Source organism: Anopheles merus, chromosome 3R (assembly GCF_017562075.2).
Source record: "Anopheles merus strain MAF chromosome 3R, AmerM5.1, whole genome shotgun sequence".
Taxonomy (NCBI): domain Eukaryota; kingdom Metazoa; phylum Arthropoda; class Insecta; order Diptera; family Culicidae; genus Anopheles; species Anopheles merus.
Window position 1 is genome coordinate 13,736,477 of NC_054084.1, and position 21,109 is coordinate 13,757,585.

Below are 21,109 nucleotides of genomic sequence, written 5' to 3' on the forward strand. Positions count from 1 at the left end.
CCAATTTTGTTACTGTAAATGAGCATAACTTCATTGACATCATTTGTTGAGCTAAAGACAACAAACAATGTCATACGATTTAATGGCCAAATTTTGCAAATTTTTTTTTTAAGACACTAAGATACCACCAAAAATTGTTTTCCGAGCCCTGAATCCACCGGTAATCTACCTGCGGCGAATGATTTGAGTTGGCTGTGCCGGTAGTAAGAAGATCAGCAGCACAATTCAGTTACCCCAAAAAGTTCACTCTCGGTAGCTCTCGGACTGGTGGACCTGGTGTTCGAGCAAAGTATACCATTTAGTATCTATTCTGTACCATCAATGAGCTGTTACACGCAGACCATGCGGTGTTGCCCTTTGCTGCGGTACATATAGCCCACCACACCCCGCCACAACGATACGATGTATGGTGCGCTGTGCGTTGCTTTCTTTACAGTCCCAGTTTTTTTTGTAGCCGGCCAGTAAGCTTTCGCCGCTAGCCGAGGCTCCCCAGCGCGAGGATTGTTGCCAATGAATATTCATGGGAAATAGCCGGCATGGGACCGCGAAGCTATACACCCGTGAGTGTAAGTGTGTGTGTGTGTGTGTGCGTGTGTCTACCACCCCGGCCAGCACCAGAGATATCAGCAGTGTGGCCCTATTTTATGCCCTACTGGAGGTCAGGGTTAGGGTGCGCGTAACGAGTTTGATAAACACATGCGACACCACACCGGTGTGCGACTGTGGCACTTGCCCTTCCGTGCGGGAAGGGCACATGATGATAGCGAATTTGGTTTGGGAAGGGGAGCCCGAGTGCGCCTACCTGACGGGTGTTGTCGCGCCGGAACCGCCGCGTGACGAGCTCGGCTGATTGGTGCCGTGCGTCGGCGAGTCCACACTGTTGGCCGCCGTGGTCACCGGTGTGGCGTGCGAAACGAGCCACCCGTCCACCATGTTGCGCGTCGCCTTGCGGATGAAGTAATCCTGCATGAACTCCGGGTTCTCGTCCAGCCACGACTCCATGCGGGCAAACTCGGCATCGTATCCGCCACCGCCACCAATGGCGCCTCCTGCCGATCCTTGAGCGCCTTGGGTTGGACCTCCCGTGCAGCCGCCGCAACCCAGCGCCCCTGTCTGCTGCTGGTGATGATGGTGATGATGGTGATGGTGATGGCTGTTGGGGGGAGGATGATGGCTACCGCTACTGCCGCTGTTGCTGCCGCTGCTGCTGCTGCTATTTGCATGATGGTGGCTGTGGTGGTTGTGGTGCGGGTGGTGATGGTGAAGGTTGCTGTGTGGTGGTAGCTGTAGCGGCAGGGGGACACCAGCACGAGAGCCCAACGTAGCATCGAGCCCCACTGTGCCCCCCTGCTCGGTGGGCATTCTGCTCTGGGGCTCCTCTATGCTGCGCAAGTGCAGTCCTGCGAAATACACACAGAGAGAAAGAGAGAGAGAGAGAGAGAGAGAAAGAAAAAGAAAAATAAGAAACGTGTGTGTGTGGGTGAGTGGAAAGAAAATCTCATGATGCATGGGTGTACGCGTACAACAGCGGTGTACGAATTATTTAACTTGATTAAGCGATTGCGGGGGACCGGTAGACGAGCAGCCCCTCGCAGGCTCGGGAGCTGTAGGGAAGCCGTAGCCCTTTCACTGGGGAGGAGGGGGAGGGAAAGATAAGCGGATCGTCTGGGTACATATCGCATTGAATGCGTCCGTTCGAGTGTTATGCGGATGATAAATGTGATTTTGCTGCTGTTGTTGTGGGTGTTTGACACGAACAGCTTCTGCTAGCAGACGGAGAGCAAATCTTGGTAGAGTTATTAGGAAGTATGTAAATCATGTTTTGCATTGTCTGGCAAGGTAGCTGCAACGCGACGTATAATGCCTCAACATTTGTTCATGTAAATATTGTGGCTGTTTGTGTAATTTACATTTATAGATCCGCTTCCGCTACAAATATCGATATAAACAATTAGTAAGCTTAGAAACACTGGTATGTTTTACATTTTTACTGACATTTTTATTGCTTATGTTTTAAACCATAAACTTATGTTATATCCGTTTCAATTTGTATTAATATTTTATATACAGCGGAGTGCCGTTTATCCGGGTACCTTTTATCCGATTGTTCGTTTATAAAGAGGATATTTAAAATAAACGGATATAAGATCACATTTTCATAGCACAAAATCATCAGCCTTTAATCACATTTAATTTTAAGTATTCTTCATTTGATTCAGGTGTAGATGATAGTTCTTGGTTTGTACTGGTGTGCATGGTGTGCTTCAAAAATGTATTGTAGGAAATTGATGAACACTACAGTTAATTTGACTTTAATTTCTCTAATTTCTACTTTTCTTACTGAAGCATTCAGACAGAACAAAAATCTAATAAATAAAACAACATGTAAATATATTCTTATACGAATGCCGTAACATTTGATTTGAAAAAATTTACATTCAAGGCTTAAAGGCAATTTAATACATTTTTCCACCGAAAACTTGCTGATCCTAATCTTCATTTGCTTCTCAAAAGTACTTGCGAGTTTAAATTCTCTTGGCCGAAAGTTGATCTCAAGCGTGCAGTAAAATAATATCTGTCTCCTACGCCAGCAGAACAGCCAACAGCCCTCGCACCCTGCTGGTAGCAAGCTTGGGAAAGTGTGCAATGTCTTATCATCTGAGACAACAAAAGTTTCACCGTTTTGAACCGCCGCAGAAAAACATGATACCCTTCTCCTTTACCGTTCCCTCCGCACAGCACAGCACACCCGAGAAGCTCAGAAACAACGGAAATGTTGTCCAGCATAATGTTTCGTGTTTCGTGGCGAGAACATTTCCAATCCCCGGTACCGAGGGAGCAGCAGCCTTGGAAGGGGGCGGTGAAGATCGTAGGTAGGCTACGAAAACAGTTTGGCAAAGATCAATCGAAATGCACACACACAGACACATTAGCCGGAGAGTGTGTCTCGGTGGAAGCGTATTCACTTTCAAAGCTCGAATTTCTCGCAGGTATCCAAAGGTAGTTCGGAACGCCCGGTACCGGTTAAATCGATATGGAGAGACCAGGCGTACCAAACTCTTCGGCTTTGTTTGCACAACCCTGACCGTACCCCCATTCCCGTTGTGCACGTGATTCAGGTGAATAGTCAAAATGAATTCGGAGGAGGTGAGCAAGGGATTCCCTGTTTCACCAATTCCGCTCTGCCGATAGCAACGCGAGAACGTGGCCGAAATGGTTTTGCAAGGATCAAATTTAGTCATACCGATAAAGTATCGCTTAGTTGCGAGAAATGTTTGCGGCTCAATGGAGCTATTGTTTTCCCTTTTCGTCATTTTTTTTGCTTTTTCTGTTCCGCTCCGCTCCAAAATAAGGAAATATGATCGTATTGCGTTCGAAGCGTGCGCACAGCTTGCCGAGAATTGAACGCCAAACACAAAGGCCCGGTGTGCTCGCAAAACCGGTAAAGTGTAATTTATTATCCCGATGGCCAGCAGCAACACAGAGCCCACTCATCCCTTAGCCGTGTTATTTGGCGAGGAAGGATCCACTGCACGAACCACGCTGCACTCTGTAGAAAGAAAAGTCAACCGTATGACCCGGGGGGAGTTGGAAGTTTCCTGCTTTACAGATTTCACACAGCATTCACACACACCCCGACTGACACGAAGAAGATGCTGTTTCTACTCCAAATCCAACCCCTTTCGGGGGAAAAAAAAACGGAAACGGAAATGGTCCGCACAGACGGCAGCAAACCAGCTGTATGTGTATGTATGTAGCCGGGACGGAGAGTGGCGTTTAAGATTAGCGGAAATTACCTTGCTTGTTTCGCTTGTAACGACAACCATTGAAACGACACATGCTAGTGCTCTGGCCCATCAGGGCCCCCTGTTACGTCGCTGGCAGGAAGCTGGCTCCGTTTCCGGCACTATTTTCCAATAAACGCACTCACTACTTTGGCCGGACGCCCCGATACCGGATGGGGGTGGTGGTGTTGTCCGGTGCCGTTGCCACTGGTTCGTACCGGACCGACGACAGCGCCACCGGCGACGGCCTACGGGTAGTTGGGCAGTAACCGAACGACCACAACCACTACTGGCACCACTATTAATGCTGCTGCTGCTGATGCTGCTGCTGCTACTACCACCACTACTACTTCCACATTCGCGCTGTTCGCTAGCAGTGTTCGGTGCGGTGCGGAAGCAGTGCCACATCATTTTACCCGCACATTCGACGCACTGTCATGGAACGCGCAAACGAGCAGACAAAACGGGGCGGAGCGTCGATCGGGATGACGTACTTCACACACACCTGTCTCGCTGTAAGAGTGTTTGTGCACGAGTTTTTGCTACTTTCACCGGTATTTTTGTGTTCTCCTGAATTCACTTTTTTTCCGTTTGCCACTTGCAATCACTCCGGGCGAGCGGGTATTAGAGTATTAGTTCGTGGTATTACGCGAGCTCAATTTAACTTTTGCTACCGAACGGAGGAGAAGGGTGTTCATTAGGAGGGAAGGAGAGAATAAATAGTCAAATAACTACTGCTGGGGCTGGCACTAGAGTTATGCTCTCGTTTCGAAGTTTCGAACCCGGCGCTGGTGGTGCTAGCGTGACAGTTACAGCAAATGGCTAATGCTCACATCCCAGGGGCCCTGAATAGGACAAAGTTGCACGGTTTGCTTGTGATGGACAGTATATTATCGAGCGAAGGCATAAGTACATAGTTGAGCTGTGTTTATGTGATATGTGATTTGAAATGAACATAACATTTGACAACACCAAACAACATGCCAAGTAAGCAGCATTAGTTTAATATTGTAGAGACCCATAATTATAGAATATTGAGGGCATTGAAACATGTCGCGTCAAATTCGATTTTTTTACAAATTCCTAAAACAATCAATATTTCAATCAATCGTTTAAAGTCAATTACCGGTGGCGTATTACTAAAGTTTTACCGCGAAAAATATCTATTTCTTCACCTCATGAACCTTGCTAAGGGCGGTCCCGTGGTACAGTCGTCAACTCGCACGTCTTATCAACATGGCCATCGTGGGTTGAAGTCTAAAATGAACTTTTCCTCTGTAGCAAGGGCTATCCGTATTTAAATTAATTTGTCTGGTATTTAATAAGTCTCAAAAGTCTCCATTATAGGTCGGAATGTCTGCGTAGGCCGTTACACCAACTAGGAGTAGAACCTTGCTAAGAATAAGCCTACAATTACAATCATAAGCCAATTACAGTGTACAATCACCAACACAAGTACAGCGATTATGTGTTTCTTGAAAATATTGAAATATTTTTAATTATTTGCATGCTGTTTTTGCATTGTACTAATATTTAATTAGCTTGTTTGACTGCATTGGTATCGAAAAATACTTTTTTTTAAATAAAAATATTGAATTCTCATTAGATATTGTTCAACATTCGAACCGATGGTATGAACTATTTTTTATGAGAATATTAAATAGGAAAAAAGTTACACATACGCTCCAAGCGCTATAAAAACAATTCATATCGACTTCCATGAGAGGGAAATGTTGGATATTCGTTAGTCATTTCGAAAATTTTCTTTCTGTAAGTGTGCTGTATGAAAAAGTTGATTCAACGATGATCATCGAACATTTATCAAAAGTCCTCAACATCGGAAAAAACATAGCCATAGTATGGCCGTCTATCGTGAACATTCTGATATATCCCATATATTATTTCAATTATGCAACCATTAAATTGTTTTTTTTGTAAACCCCTTGAATGCTGTAACATTGTACCATTGCAAAACTATATAACACTGTCTTTTATGGTACACAAATTACAAACCAAACAATAATAACGACCCATGCCCAAATAGTACATCAAACTTTGCTTTCGTGTCGAACGTCTGTAAGACACTGACAAGACATTAATTGCATTGCAAGTAAAAACATTAATTGCTGTCACTCAAAAATGCTACCCCACTTTCTGCCGTTCGGGCGCAAACACTTCCACCCCCTTCTCCCGCACAACACAGGATGGATGCGGATGGTGTGAACACAGTTTTCTTGCTTAATCATTCCGTTGTAATACTAACATTCGCACCATTTGCGCCACTAGCCGCCGAAAAGGTGGCCCGCACAAACACCGATGACCAATGCATTTTTCACTGTCCGGCACGACGGCCCAGCCGCAGGGAGCACTTTGTACGAACCACCAATTGATAGTCAACCGGCACGCGATGCATTTCCTCCTTTAATGGACAACCCTAATGGAGACGCCTGGTGGCCCATGTTCGGCGCACCATGTACGGGAACGCGCGCGCGCAGCACCCCACTAGCGTTTGGCCGATTGGAATTGTCAAACAGTCACATTACGTTAACCGCCATAATGGCAAACGGCAAACGGTTCGATCGTGTTCGCGTGCTCGGTACTTAAATTTTCTATTTATGATCGGTGTACTCTCCCTGCCCAAAAAGTGTGATTGAAGATAAATTATGAAACTTGTCGGGATGTCGGGGTGGGATGGCAGGGAGGCGACGGCGTCGGGTAGAAGTGCCAAGCTGCCAACGCGAGTGGTAGCTTGGTTCGATGAAATTTAAACGACAAGAATAAAACGAAGAACGACCCGCACAGCGAGCCCATTAATGCTGTGGGTGATGGTGATGGACGTGGTACAGCCGACCCCCGAAGGAGGGGAAGTGGGCACGAATGACTCGGAAACATTACAGCTTTTTTTGTTCGCTGTATAGCAATCGGCAACTATTGCAATGCAGTAGCGATGATCTCGCACTTTGTTTCATTAGTATGCGGTCCGTTTCCGCGAAACGAAGAAGACGCCGCTTCTCGGCATGCCCTTACGCTAACCCTGCCGGCCCACTTGTGTTGGAAACGGTACCCTCCCCGCAGAACGGCACACTGTGTGGTTCGCGGCAATGATGGCGAATGAGTTTTGAAAGTGAAATTCCACCACCAGGAGGGTTGAAGGTAGGAGTAGTGGCCGGGGTAAGTGGGTAGGAAACGAGCAGCATCGATCCATCGTGCGGGTGGTCGTTCCATGGTGACGACGCTGCTCTGTCTGTTTTTCTTCCTGCCTTTTTCTTGGTTCCCTTTGGCCAGTATGGTGCTAAGTTTCTTCACGACGTTCTTTTTTTTTGTTTGAATTGTTACCCTTGTCCAGTGTGCATTAATAGGGCGCGCTACCGCGCTGGGAGGGTTGGGTGGATGGGGGAAGCGGCATGAACGGTCGAATGGAATATGTAATTCGTGGAAAAGCTCTAGCGCAACATTCCTGCCTTGTAACCAGGCAGGCGCGTTCGGCGAAGCCTTTCTCGCTTAATCAGGGCGCCGCGAGAATCAGCGGGCGGGGATGCGGGGAATCAATTTCATCCAATCGCACTGATGACACAGCTAAGATCGTTCATCTGCCGATGATTAAATTGTTTGAACAGTTCCAGCGTCGGCCCGTGCCGTTGTCTGATCAAAGAGAGCTTTCACGGAAACTCTGGGGGAGGGTGGATGGGGAGCGATCTATGTTCACATGTGTACCGGAACACGGGGTGGAATGGAGGGAGCGAAGGGCGATAGTTCTTTTCTCTCTGTAGTGAATAGGTTGCCAGTTGCTTTGCTGTGTGTAATGGCTTCATGCTCGGGGGTAGAATTTTTTGCACATGCTAGGAAAGAAGAGTGCTATTGCATACATTGTGAGGTGATAAAAAGTTCCTCGCAGGATATTCAATTTTGAAAATGGATTTTTTGTAGCTGCAAGAAACGTTTAACATAACTGTGCTATCTATGATTGAACTGAACTGATTGTGCTGTCTATCAGTGCGGACGTAGCTCGTAACCCTTGCATCAAACGATTTCATCCACAATAGTTTTTGTTATCTCAGAATAATGATCGCTTCAATAAGATGATGTTATCCAAATAGTTAAAATGTAAACAACACAGATTAACGCACAGATTAAGAATGCGGGTCTTCTCACATGCGAGAGCCCGTGTGATTTCCGTTACCATGTTCCGTTTACAAGCAGCTTTTTTAAAATCAATAGCTGGCTAATTTCAAAGCTTTATTCAGTACGCAAAAACTTTTTTTCTAATTCACTCTTTTGTACGAGTTTTCAAATGAGCTTTACAATCCATTATAACATGTCTTGTTAAGAGTGCTTACATCAATTGCAGCAAACTAGTGATGTGCTCTTTGGAGCGCACCCAGGACATCGATCCGACTTCGGTTACTGTAAGTCCGATTCCGACTATGGCAAAATTGGAAGCAGAGCCCGGTGTCAGAGTAGTTAGAAGATGGAGTCGTCCGAAGTCGTTCGGAGTTGGAGTCGTTCGGAGCCGGAGATATCCGGAGACGTCCGGAGTCGTCCGAAGTAAGAAACGTCCGTAGTCGGTATCGGCTGGAGTTGGTCGGAATCAGAAAGAATCTCGGAGTCGGAGTCGCCCCAAGCCGGTCATTGTCTGGCCGTCATTACATTCCGTTTAGATTTTTTCATCTCTTGCTTTGGCCGTACACTTCCTAAACAACACCAGTGGCACGTGTGACGATTTACGACTCTTCTCAGTATAGATGGCTTCCATCGTTTTTCGACACCGAATCCGGACAACTTCAACTTCGAACGACTTCGAATGACTTCTTACGATTCCGAACGTTTTCAGACGGCTCCGAATAATGCTGGCCTGACATACCTCTCGGTGTCGGTTCCGAATTTTTAGGAGTCGGATTGGAGTCGATGCTAGATTTTGGCCAACTTTCCTTATATCTACACCAAACTAAGCATACAACAATGAAAAATTCCAATATAGGATAATATTGTATACATTTCATTGGTGTGGTTTGCGTCGTTAAGTTTCGTCAAGCTAATTCTTGTCATGTTCTGTAGTGGATTGAATAGCGCAAATAAATGCAAAATAGGCTATGAATAATGCCACCAAAAGCCTTTTGGTAGCTTTCTGAGTAGCAGTCACACGCTTAGTAGCATTCAAAATACGTTCCCCACACGAAAAGGCGCCTCTCAAAACACTCTTCCCATTTTCTACTCTAGTAAAGAAATATGCACCAAAGATTATCTAACACGAAATAAATCAATTTAATCCTATCCAAACAACGCATAATTAATACGACCATGTACCGGCTATCGTACACATTCGTTAGCCTTTTTCGAATTAGCTGCACAGCCCGGTGTTTCTCCTGTCGGCTCGGTAGCAAAGCAAGAAAACAACAAAAAAACAGAACCGACGAATTCGCCGACTCCCACACAACACACGCAACATTTTATCATGCAAACCATCCGCGCCACCCGTTCGGTCCAACCACTGTATGCCGCCGCCGGCCCGGCCGGTGGCAGGATGATGAATTGGCACATCTTCTTATCACAGTCGGGCGCGCACGCACGTGCGAAAGCCGAATGGAAACAAAAGGTTAGAAACCCGGACCGGACCACTGGGGGTAGTTCCAGCGAGCCCTAATTTGCTTCCCACAATGTGGCATTCCTTAGCCACGCTAACGCATATCACACACAGGCGCGCGTAAGCGTTTCCGGTGTTTGTCGGTGCTTAAAGTTTCAGGCAAAAATATGCTTCTTTCCCACCAGACAGCACGTGGCCGTCGGCAGGCGAATGAATCGCCTTGACCTGCGAACCGCCCGGCCTGACCCACCTACCGTGGTTTGGTTGGAGTGCCGATGTTCACAATGAAGTGATGTCACACTCCGAATGGTGACCGATTGACCGCGGAATCGTTCGTTACGACCGTATTCTGGACTGAACAATTTCTTTATTTTCCCTCCGCTTGTAGGTAAAATGCACACACAAGGACTTTGGAACGCGCTGTTAGATCCACACCCAGAAAGATGGACACCGGTGATAACGGCGAACGAACCAACCGGGGGGCAACATAGCACGGTGTATAGTAGAACACAAAACTCTGCAGTTGTTGCGTGAATAGCAAAAGCAAAGCGCAGCCAAACAGACAGACGGATGGGGGTACACTATCCACCAACACAAAGAACACACAACGCCGCCAAACGCCAAGGACCCGGCTGCTGCCATGGAAAACATGGAACAGGTTGCGGTTACCACCATGTTCTGTGCTTTCGCTTCTATTATTGTTGATGCAGAAAACCAGATGCAGGAATTCAGTGTGACATACATATCCCTCCCACCCGGGGCCCGGGTAGCATCGGAACAAAGCACAATGGAGACGTTCACGTACAGCCAGCCAACCACAACGGGCAGGGATAGGTCACAAAAGAGCCAACGCAGGGTGAAAAAAAAAGGCAAAACGAAACGAACGCAACGCAATATATTTCTATTTCCATTCCACGGGACGTTGTGTGTGACCTTATAGGATCAGAGTGTCGCCCAGCTTGGTGCTGATGATGATGATCATGATGGTCCGGTGGGAGTTTTTTTTTGTTGTTGCTGGGGCAGATTGCAACATCACAACACTAAACACGATGATGAACTTGTTTGTCTGCTGTGTGGCGTAGTGTTTCCTTTCTTTTCCCAGTGTGTCTCCGTATCGATGTGTCGCCTGGGACGAAGACGCAAGAACGCAATCATTTCATCAATCTCTCGATAAGTTTGGCGAGAAGTTGAACTTAATCGTTGCCACTGGAGATGATGTATGATGCAGACACACACACGCACACTCACACGATAATACACGCGCACCGCGCGATTTGGGATAATTTTGCAATAAATATCAGTGTAAACGTGGGATCTGTTTTGGGTTTTTTGGTTTGTTTTGTTTGATGTGCATGGCATGTAAATCCATGGTGTATGGTGTAAATCCACTCGGTAAAGCTCCACTTTTTTGCGTAGCTCACAGTGAAGAGGGATATAAGAAGCATGCATTAGCAAAATTGCTTGCACGCCCATCGAGCGCGAAAAAAGTGTTTGTTTTGCTGCTCGCAATGAACAAAATAACAATGAATGGCGAAAAAAGGTAGCAGGAATGAACTGTAGCCTTTTGTACCGTTTAATTATTAGGTTTTTTTTAATTGTTTCACAGCTTTTAATGATTTATTTTTTCACTTTCAATTCAACTAATTTTTGAATAAATGCATACAACCTTTCTTGACACAATACTTATTCCTCAGCAACAAATAATCAATCCTTGGTGATGTATCCCGATCGCACCCACGACGAATCGCCGTGTTGCAGGTTGAAATAATCTTGGCTGAGGCTTGTTTTGAGTGTGGTTTTGTATGGACGGTTGAAATTAATTCAGCCGATGACTGTCAAACTTCATATAAAACAGCCAATAAACAGGCTAAACGGGTCCATTTAAAACAGGCTCATTTCGTAAAAGCCCCCAATGGCAGTCAAATGCAGAGAATTTCAATACATCCATAAGGATGATTCCCATGGAAATCAAAGTCAAAGTAAAAAAAAAATGAAATGAATTTTGTAGGAGTATTAAAACTAATATTTACACTTAAAACAGTATCCTTCTTGAGGAATAAATGACATCGTTAAGCATCGTTGTAGATATACTGGAAATTGTATTCAAAACAGTAACGAAGTCTTCAATGCGATAATAATCGAGTTATCTTATTCGAATAAAGCATCTTTCGCTTTTATCATTCTAACACACATGCTCCAGCAGCTTTCAGATGTTCTAGAGTTCCTTGAAGAAAGAAACAAGAGAGAACTCGCTGAGGCGAATGTAAAAGGTCTTGGTTAATGTCGTTTTAATGTCCCATTCTGGTTATTGGACGTGTTTTTTCAGCTTTTGTAATTCAGCGTGATGAATAGAACATTGTATTAACATAATCTCTCCAAAAAGTTTTTATTATTGTGTTTCAAGAGAATATCTACAAGAATATAAATGGCTTATGGATCCAAGTTAACAGATAGACACAAAATATAGATAAACACATCATGGATAGATATGTCACTCTAACTCTCCCATTTTGCCACATACTCCAGTGAAGTGCGTTAAACCGTTTTTTAAGTAAACGAGGTACACGCAGTACTAAAAGAGCTACAATAAACCCGACAGCCAATACGGACCGTCGAACATCCAAGGCCCGCCTGTCTTTAAAGTTGAATCAATCGCGCTTCCCGTCGTCTTTAACGACTTTTTCACGGAAAACTTCCCCCGAACAGGATGGCTTTCTTCCGCGTTCCTTCTAAGGATTATTTATAACCAACAATAAATCAATCATTGGAACGCGCATGGCAGCACAAACAGCAGTCGGATCTGCTGCTGCTGCCGCCCGTGTTGTAGCCATTGTGCTAAGCGGTAGAGTTATATCGGTTAAGCGGTTGTTCTTGCTTCGGCGAAAGGTGCAGAAATCATCCCATTTTCAAACACAAAAAAGGAAAGTTAAACCTCGTGGCTGCGAGCAATAGAGCTCGCTCGCTAAGCTATAGCGCTCAAAGACGCTACATACAACGAGATGGGAAATTTTACCCATAAAAGTAGCACCAGAGACAAAAAGTTAATTTTTCCCCCTACTTCCACAACTCGCGGGTGAAATTCTTGGTGAACAGTTTCCTCCTCGCAAACGCTCCACAAACAAGCAAGACACCATCCGCGTTCCCCCAACTGCCCTGCGGTGTGCATTTGCTGGATAATTAATCTTCAAATGATGATGTCTCCTACACACTGATGTCTACAATGAGGACAGAAATGAGGTTTGGGGCATGAGGGAACAACAACAGGATCGAAGACAACGCGATCACGGTCGTCACGGAGCGTCGTAGCCGGGGAGCCTCCTTGCCTCCACGTACGCAGGACAACAGCCAATTCCATCAACAAACAACACCGTGTGCGGCGGCTGCGGCACTGACAAGACGGGTGATAAATTATTGTCGAGCAAAAGTTTATCTTCTGGCACCCGGGCTTTCATGCGGAGGCGCACAAACACTGGCGCGGTGTGCACAACAAGACCCTGTACCGACCCGGCCGGCCGGCCGGCTGCTATGCGTTTTCTTCCGCTAAATGAGGGAAGAAAATCGTCAATCACAATGACTTGGAAATGATCCGTTCGGCAGAGGGCGGGCGGCTTTTCTTTGCAGTCTACGGGCAAACGCAAAATTAATACAAAGCCAATTGCGCACACGTCGGAGCTTAAAAATATAGAAGTAAAGGAAGCTTTACCTAGGGTGTTTTATTGTAATACACGAATGATAGCTTTACTTTTATGATAGCTAAGAAAGGAGAGCTTCAAACAACACTCAAAAGAGAAAAAGGAGCCGAAATATTTGGCAATTTTGAATTAGACAATTGTGTTACATTTTGAGAACAAATTTAACGTTTGATACTTTTATTTTGATGAACTTTAAAAGAATGCCAATACATAACATGATTTGAATAAGAACAGTATTTGTAGTATTAATATTATTTAGAAATCCAATAACAATATACCGAAGCAAGCAGAAAACACTGTCCTCCCAAGTTCTCTCCCTGAAATTGACGCAACTCTCGATTTATTAACTTTCCACGAAAAATCGCTCACTTCTTGCCAGCTGGACACAGTTTCGGAAACGCAGTTTGTTCCAGTAGCTTGAGTTACGGGGAAAACAAATTGAATAACGACAAAATATGCTTTACTAAACTACATCTCGAGCTCCCAATAAGTATCGCCATGCCCATGCTCATCATCGTCATCATCATCATCATCATCATGGTGCAGCAGCAGCAGCATGGCAGGTCCGAGTAGCGCGTCAACGGCACCCCTCTCACGCTTGTCGGCTTCGGTTTGTTGTCAGCTTCAACGACTGCCAAGCGGTAGGCAAGATTTCCCGGAAACAGAAGCAATTCACCATCTTTCACAGCATCGTGCGGAATGTGGCAGTGTTGAAGTAGAGGTTAATTTTCCAGAACAATCTTTCCTCATCGTGAAGATTCGCGCACATCCCGCCCCAGACAGCAATGAGGGCAAGAATGGGTGGACACGCTTAAAATGGTTCCATTTTTTTTCTTCTCCACCCACCGTATGCCGAATGAGCAACAAACCATTTATTTCTTTGTTTCAAGTTTTGGGAGGAAAAATGAAAATTCAATAAATCTCCCCAGGACCAGGTAGATGGTTTGCGGAGATTGTGCTATTGCGCAGCAAGGTTGAGCATTTCGGACACGCTGGATGCATCGCGCCACCGGTCCCACTAGCGGTAGTGAACGATTTGCTGAAAGTTGTATTAGTTGCGACACAAACAGTAATCTTCTTGGGTATACTGCGAAACTTTTCCAATTTTGAATCGGTAGAAAGAGTTGAACAAATTCTAGAAACGATTGTTAAAATGTTTCGAACAGCAAAAAAGAAGGGAAAGGTAGGAAAGATGGCATGACAATACTTCTGTGAGGAAGTTTAATTGGACCAAGCTAAATGCAACGCATAAATTTCATCTCTAGTTATTTTTTTTTCTGCTGGCCAGTGCATGCCAAGTGAAAATGAGAAACATCACAATTCCTGGTCGTAGCATATCGAAGTTGGAAATAGTTTGATGCTCTGCAACAGATAATCGTTAACAATGGAAAAAGTGAATTCATTCAGTCGCAGAATACAGGATAACATTGTGTAACCCGATAAATTGCAAGTTTTTGAGGTATCTAGAGTTACTTTGAACAGTATATAAATCATTTGAACGATAAATCCTGAGTAATTCAATGAAAAAACAGACCAAGAATGTACAATTGAATTGAATTGAATAAAACTAATTAAAAATAACCCATAAAACACTAGGGGTCCTATATCATTCCTATAATTGCCCACCTGTATTGCCCACCTGGTCTACATACACTATGATTCTAGATTCCATCACTTGATCTCTTTAATTCACCTTGGAATAAAGGAAAACACTCTGTTTGATTTGAATTTTTTCGAGCAGGTACTCGAATCTAATTCTAGCTTTGAGGCTTAAATATTCTAGACTGAAAATCGCAGACTTCTTTTTGTGTGGTTTTTGTTTGGAGTATTGATATGATTTCAGCCACCAACTGTCAAACTCCATATACAAAAGCTGGCTAGTATCGTGAAAGGCCGCAATTAAAGAAAAAAGTAAAATGCTTGGTCGTATGTATACCAAAAAGAAAACATTATTTTCATATTTCAAGTTAGTCTTTCCCAAAGATTGTGACCATCAAAGATGACAATCAAAAATTGTGTTTAAACATAGGCTCAGTAAAAAATTTGCGTAAAATATATTATTTTGATCATATTCATCAGTAGTTTTTGTTACTTGTACAAAACCACTATCCACTATATATAAAAGCATCATAACTTTTAGTGAATTCATATAGGATCCTCAAGATCCCGATGAATTGATCAATACACAATATCCTTAAGTGAATTCTTAAAGTGGTAGAATGTTATTAAACGGACCCATGAAGTCGGTGGTAGCTGTCAAATTATTCAAGTAAACTGGTAGAAGAGTTAAAAAATGTTAATTTTTCTTCCATCTTCGACACATTCCAATATGAATTGCCATAACATGAAAGTGTATCAGAAAAAAATTAAATCCCAATAATCTTTCACTCGCCGCACATATGCTCTGCATTCACGGTTTGCTTCATTAGAATAACAAACCTAATGAGAACGGTTCAGCAGTGGATATTTTTGAAAAACGAGATCACATTAATGTCGCCTGCAGAACTGACCGAAACTCCGCCACCCAACCACTGCCAGCAGCTGTAACCGACCGGCTTGTAAATGTTGGCTTGGGCGCGAATCGGATGGTACACGGGCAAATCCTCACTAAAGCATCCCTAATCAGGATTGAAAAATTGACAAGAACACACAGCTGGATGGACGCAGTAGCGTGCCTTTGAAACAAAGATGTACACCCACCCCACCGTGAGGGGACTTGGGTCCGTTGGTTTTCTTTTTGTTCCGATCCCGTGCTACACCGCCGTCTCGGGAAAATCCTCCCGAGCTCCTCGGACCGACGGAAAGAGGGGCCCCACGGTTTATGGCACAGCCAGCCTGCTGACTGAAGGCTGTGTTCCATATTTTGTGGGTCCACTTTGTCCACGGCATTAGCACAGCTTACCGGTTCGTCGGCACAGCTTGGGCAGCGGCTCGGGTGAGTAATTGGGCCGCATTTGTGTGCGACATTTCAGCTAATGTTGCTGAAAAAGTGAGTCACATTTGCAACTTTCGGTCTCGCTCTCGGGGCCAGCGTTAGAAGAAAGGCACCAGAAGCCCCGGAACGGATCAATCCCTGGCAGGGGTCAGGTGTGGGAGGCTAATTCTTTGCGATGCGTTCTTGTAATGAAAAATTGCCGAAACTGGGTATGTGTCCGAGTGTGTGTGTGTATGTCAACAGAAGCGGTGAAGAGCGGGGAGTTTTTTTCGTTCCTTATCTTTTTGCTGTAATGCTCGTTCCGTGGGATCGTAGCCAAATTTGTGTAGGACCGAACAAAAAGTCGAATATGTCAAAGTTTAACCGCAACCGCCCGTAAGCGGTGATGGAAAACGGTTGAGTTGCTGGAATGATTTGTCTTCTCGTCGTTTGATGTTTTGTATTTTTTGTGTATGTGTTTTAAGATCCATTGAAGTATTGGAGACATTAAGGGATTGGAAGATTTAAAAAAATGCTTTGTTAAAATAAAATTGTAGGTAACAGTACGACAAAGTAAATTTATGATCATACACAAAACATCAATGTAATTAAGCGAACATTTCTCTTCAATATAAAAAAAAAACTACTTAGACTTTCTAAAAAAAAACTACACATTACTTAAATCATCCTTTATACATTTCAGTTCCCATGGTAAACCCAAAGCGAGCACAAAGTAAGCTATTTATTTTTCTATCTATAAACGTAAATCAACATCACGATGAAGCTTACGCAGCTCGCTCCTATAAGATACTCTCCCTTTTGGCATTCACTGTCAGCTGCATGAATATGAAATAAATTAATAAACCACGCCATGCAGTTTACGCCACAGGTGTAGCGGTAAGGGCATATGTAGCGTGCGGCAGACAATATGTACACCTACCGTGAGACCGCAACCAGCGTCGAAAGCTTTTAATTATAGCCGCCCTTGCTAGAGTGCGTGAACTTTGTGCCATCTCCACGGCACGCATTTCGGGATAGTGCGGGATAGTGGCGCCGAACCCTAAAAAGCCATCACAGGTACTATCTTTAGCACCAAAAGAGAGGTTCTCAAAATTGAATCTTGAGGCCAATCCGCTTTTAAGCAAGAGCCGGCTTTTAAAAGGATAGTTCAAAGCTCAAGCACATTAAGTTTCCCGAACCGATCACACCTGTTTGGGGCTAAATTGGGATAAAATTGAATTTGCGAGCACGCATGCGCGAATAAGCGTAAAAAAGGGTCACAACGATTTTAGCGGGAAATCCTTTTATGTTGAAATTCTTTCAACGATCATATGGTCGGGTTGGTAAGGTAAATGTGTTGCTGCAGGTCATTTAGCTCAACTCTAGCTGAGAGCAGCGATATGAAACAGCGAGTAAGGGAAGCGTGAAGTGGAATGGAGGAATTAATGTATAGAAATAGTTTTATTATACCCTGAATCAATGTTTTAAACAGAATTCAACCAATATTTTACAAAATTCATGTACCACAATGGACCAAATCAAACAAACATCAGTAAAACTGTCAGAACAAAAATTGTCAAGCAAAACAAATCGCCAATAAGCCAATACAGCAAAGCAAGATCTATTAAGGAGAATAGGTCGATGCAAAGGTTGCTAGGACGTTGCTAGGTTACATTTTCAGCTCGCTTTTGACAGTTTCATGAAAAAGTGTTTACAAACAAACGGTGGACGCGTACAAACGCGAAAAAGTGGACGAATTTACCATTAGGAAGATTATATTGGTTGAATTTCTTACAGTCAATCACTTCTGGAGCAGCACAGTAGATGTTCCAACTGGGTAAAAGAAGTCCTATTTACTTTCAATTAAACACTGAGAGTAAAATGAAACATCCAATGGGCACACACTGGTACAATATGCATACCGTCCTTTGCTTACAACCCGGCGACAAATAATAAAAGATATCTTTGGTTTGTATCAGCCATGTAATATTATAATTGGATTATAATGCTTTTAATATTCTAAAAGGAAATGGGTGGAAACTGCTGAACAAAACTCTCATTAGCATAGCAACGTCCATAAACAATGTTCAATTTCACTGTCAAATTTTTCCCATGGCTTTCTGTCAATTTACTCGAAACGCATCGACCTGTTCTCTTTCAAAGACCTTGACAACAAAGTATAACAACTTTCACTATTGATATTTGACAGCAAAGATCGACACTCGTTATGGTATAAATGCCTTTCCCTAAGGAATGGTACGTCCTACCAAAATAGGTATCATTTATTTCTTTATTTATTTATGGTGTATTTTAACTTCCATACATCACTACCAACGTCATGAAAGCGATTTATTTTCAATATCAAATTGAAACAAAATTGCACACATACACACTCTAAAAAAAACAAAGCACACCTTACACTGCATGCATCTTGCCGCGTGCACTGACGTCGGTTGACGCACAACACAGCAGAGCACAGCCAGAAAGGACAAAAAAAGAGAGAAGATAAACTACACACTATCGCTCTATTAATCGAGCTCCAACCAACGAACCGCGCGTCGGCTAAAATTAGAAGCAATAATGTCGCGCAAAGTTCGCTCAACTTTCGATCGGACGCGATTCCATTCACCGGGTTTTCAGGCAGCCCTTCTCACCGACTTCACGCTGTTTCCCGGTTACTCGGGCGCTTCTCGTCACCGCCACCGCAGAGAGGGCAGCGGAAATCTCGTTCCGGTTTCCCGCCGCGCTATTTTCCCTCCTTCAACGGTGTCTCCCCCCCGTGCAATTTTGCTCGCTTCGCTGTGCTACTGAGCGATTGGTCTGTCTTTCCCGGTCTCCATTCATGATGTCCGGTAGCCCTTGAACCGTCCGAAAAGGTTGTTTTTAATCGCATTTACACAGCCAGTTGCGTTTTGTAGCAACAGAGATGGCGAGGGATAGGGGAAAAAAAAATAAAAGAAACGCTGCTCTAAACTTACTAAACTCGGTCGAGTTTGCCACATTGCATTGTGCCAAAAAGGGGCGAGATAACAACAAAATAAACTCGGAGAAAAAAAAACCTCCAGAAGGGGAAAAGAATTAATGTCCAAAGTGATTCGTTTCCCTTTTTCCCGACACGGCAGTAAACTTTTTTGTCAGCCATAATGAATGAAAGAGATACTGTGCGGCGGTGAAATTACAGGGCAAGCAGCAGCTTTTGCGCGAGCAGGATCTGTTTCTACTTTCATCGTAAACTCATTACCTGCAGGTGGTGTGTGTGTTTGTGTGAGAGTATGTACGAGCGCCTTGGGCCTGGCAGTTGCTTTTTCCAATTCAAACAATCCTTTTTCAACATCTCCATTGCCTTTGACCGTCGGGATAGACACAACAACCAGTCGGAATAAATAAAACAATAATTTATCCCCCTCGACACAAAATGGAACTTCGTCTCGTGTGCGGTGCCCCCACACACACACACATAGCCTTGGTGAAGAGAGTTTTACCGCTTCGGTTGCGCACCTGAGTGAAGCCATAATTTAGGCTGACAGACCAGACACAGTCCTGGGCAACCGCTACCCCATCGCCCGTGGACGGGTGGCTGCCATCAAGCGATCAGGCAATTAGGTGAATGAGTGCGAGTAAAGTTTAACTGATGGTTTCTCAACCGCCCTGTGTAAGGGATAGCTCCCCCTTTGCGGTAGGCAGCACAGGCCGGGCAATATGCTGCTGTGCTGTTGTGTTCCGGTCTCCGGTCCCGCTTTTAAGTCATCACAGGCGAGTGCCTCTGCCTTCAGCTGGAGATGACTTCTTCCTCAACTGGAGATGATTAAATTAAATGCGACACACAACTATAGCACACACACACACACACACACACACATTCCTATCGAGCAGATTTATTTGATGTGCGGCGGGAGGAGGAAACAACTGTGGCGTGGGTTTGAGTGTCATTCTCTTCGAGAAATGGGATTATGATATACAAGCGGGAAACAAGCTCACACGCGAAGCGTGCGGTCGGGGAAGATTCCAAAAAGTTTGTTGCCTAATTAAATTTTCTTAAACCCTGCGGTAGATAATTGTTCACGTTGTAATTGAATTGATGCAAAAGCTTAAAAGTTCTAGCACAGCTTCGTGCGGGGGGGCCGCCGTGGCTAGCTGTGGAGCGTTTTTTCTGCCAGTGGCAACACTTTCGGCGAAACAGGATTCGCACGTAAATGTAATAATCCGAGGTAAATGTCATTTTTGATTTGTGCAAATGTTCTGATAAAATGCGCGCCTCTTTGGGTGTCTTATTTGGGCATAAAAACAAGCAAATGATAGGCTGAAGCAAGTGTTTTGTTTCTATAGTTTCAATGATTGTACTTAGTGGTGTGCTCTTTGGACCGCACCCACAACTCCATTCCTACTCCATCCGGAGACAGAGTCGTTTGGAGTCGTTTGGAGTCGTCCGAGGTCGTCCAGAGTCGTAAGGAGTCGTCCGGAGTCGTCCGGAGTCGTCCGGAGTCGTCCGGAGTCATCCGGAGTCGTCCGGAGTCGTCCAGAGTCGTTCAGAGTCGTCCAAAGTCGTCCTCAGTCGTTGAGAGTCGTCCATAGTCGTTCAGAGTCGTCCAAAGTCGTCCTGAGTCGTTGCGAGTCGTCCAGAGTCGTCCAAAGTCGTCGGTAGTTAGCCTGAGTCGAAGTCGGAGATGGAATGCCTGACCACAAAAACATTGCACTGGCCATCTTTGGCTGACTCCAGACGACTCTGAACGACTCTGGACGATTCCGGACGACTCCAGACCATTTCAGATATCTCCAGGATTTTAAACGGCTCTGGACAATGCTGGGCGGACCTGCCTTCTGGAGCCGGCTTCGTAATTTTCAAAGTCGGATCGGAGTCGAATTAGGATTATTGATAACTATACCCATCACTAATTGTATTCCAAATGATTGAGTTGCAGGGTTGTTTATAAGTATATACATATAAATATACTAAAAATATGTGTAAATTTATAGAAGAGCTAAGGCTCTGCCAAACCAATAATTATGGGGAGCTTCGTGCTTGCTGCAGAAATTGCTCAAAATTTTGATGTTGTAATTTTTTTTTGCCTATTTAGTTTAAGTTGATAATTCCAATAGTTGTGGCTGTAATTTTTGCAACAAGACCTGAGCGGGTGTA

General features: G+C 44.4%; 1 protein-coding gene across 15 annotated transcripts in view; it reads right to left on the minus strand.

Moving 5' to 3' along the window:
- LOC121595260 (dual 3',5'-cyclic-AMP and -GMP phosphodiesterase 11) overlaps window positions 1–21,109 on the minus strand; it is an 89,095-nt gene that overhangs the window by 23,816 nt on the left and 44,170 nt on the right. For 11 of the 15 annotated variants that reach the window (XM_041919109.1, XM_041919106.1, XM_041919114.1 and 8 more), the window contains one exon: window positions 803–1,400. In XM_041919109.1, coding sequence (XP_041775043.1) covers window positions 803–1,362 — 560 coding nt within the window. In that variant the 5' untranslated portion in view covers window positions 1,363–1,400. Of the gene's footprint in view, window positions 1–802; window positions 1,401–3,797; window positions 4,456–21,109 lie in introns of all 15 variants that reach the window. The other 4 variants (XM_041919102.1, XM_041919103.1, XM_041919101.1 and 1 more) reach the window with 1 other exon arrangement.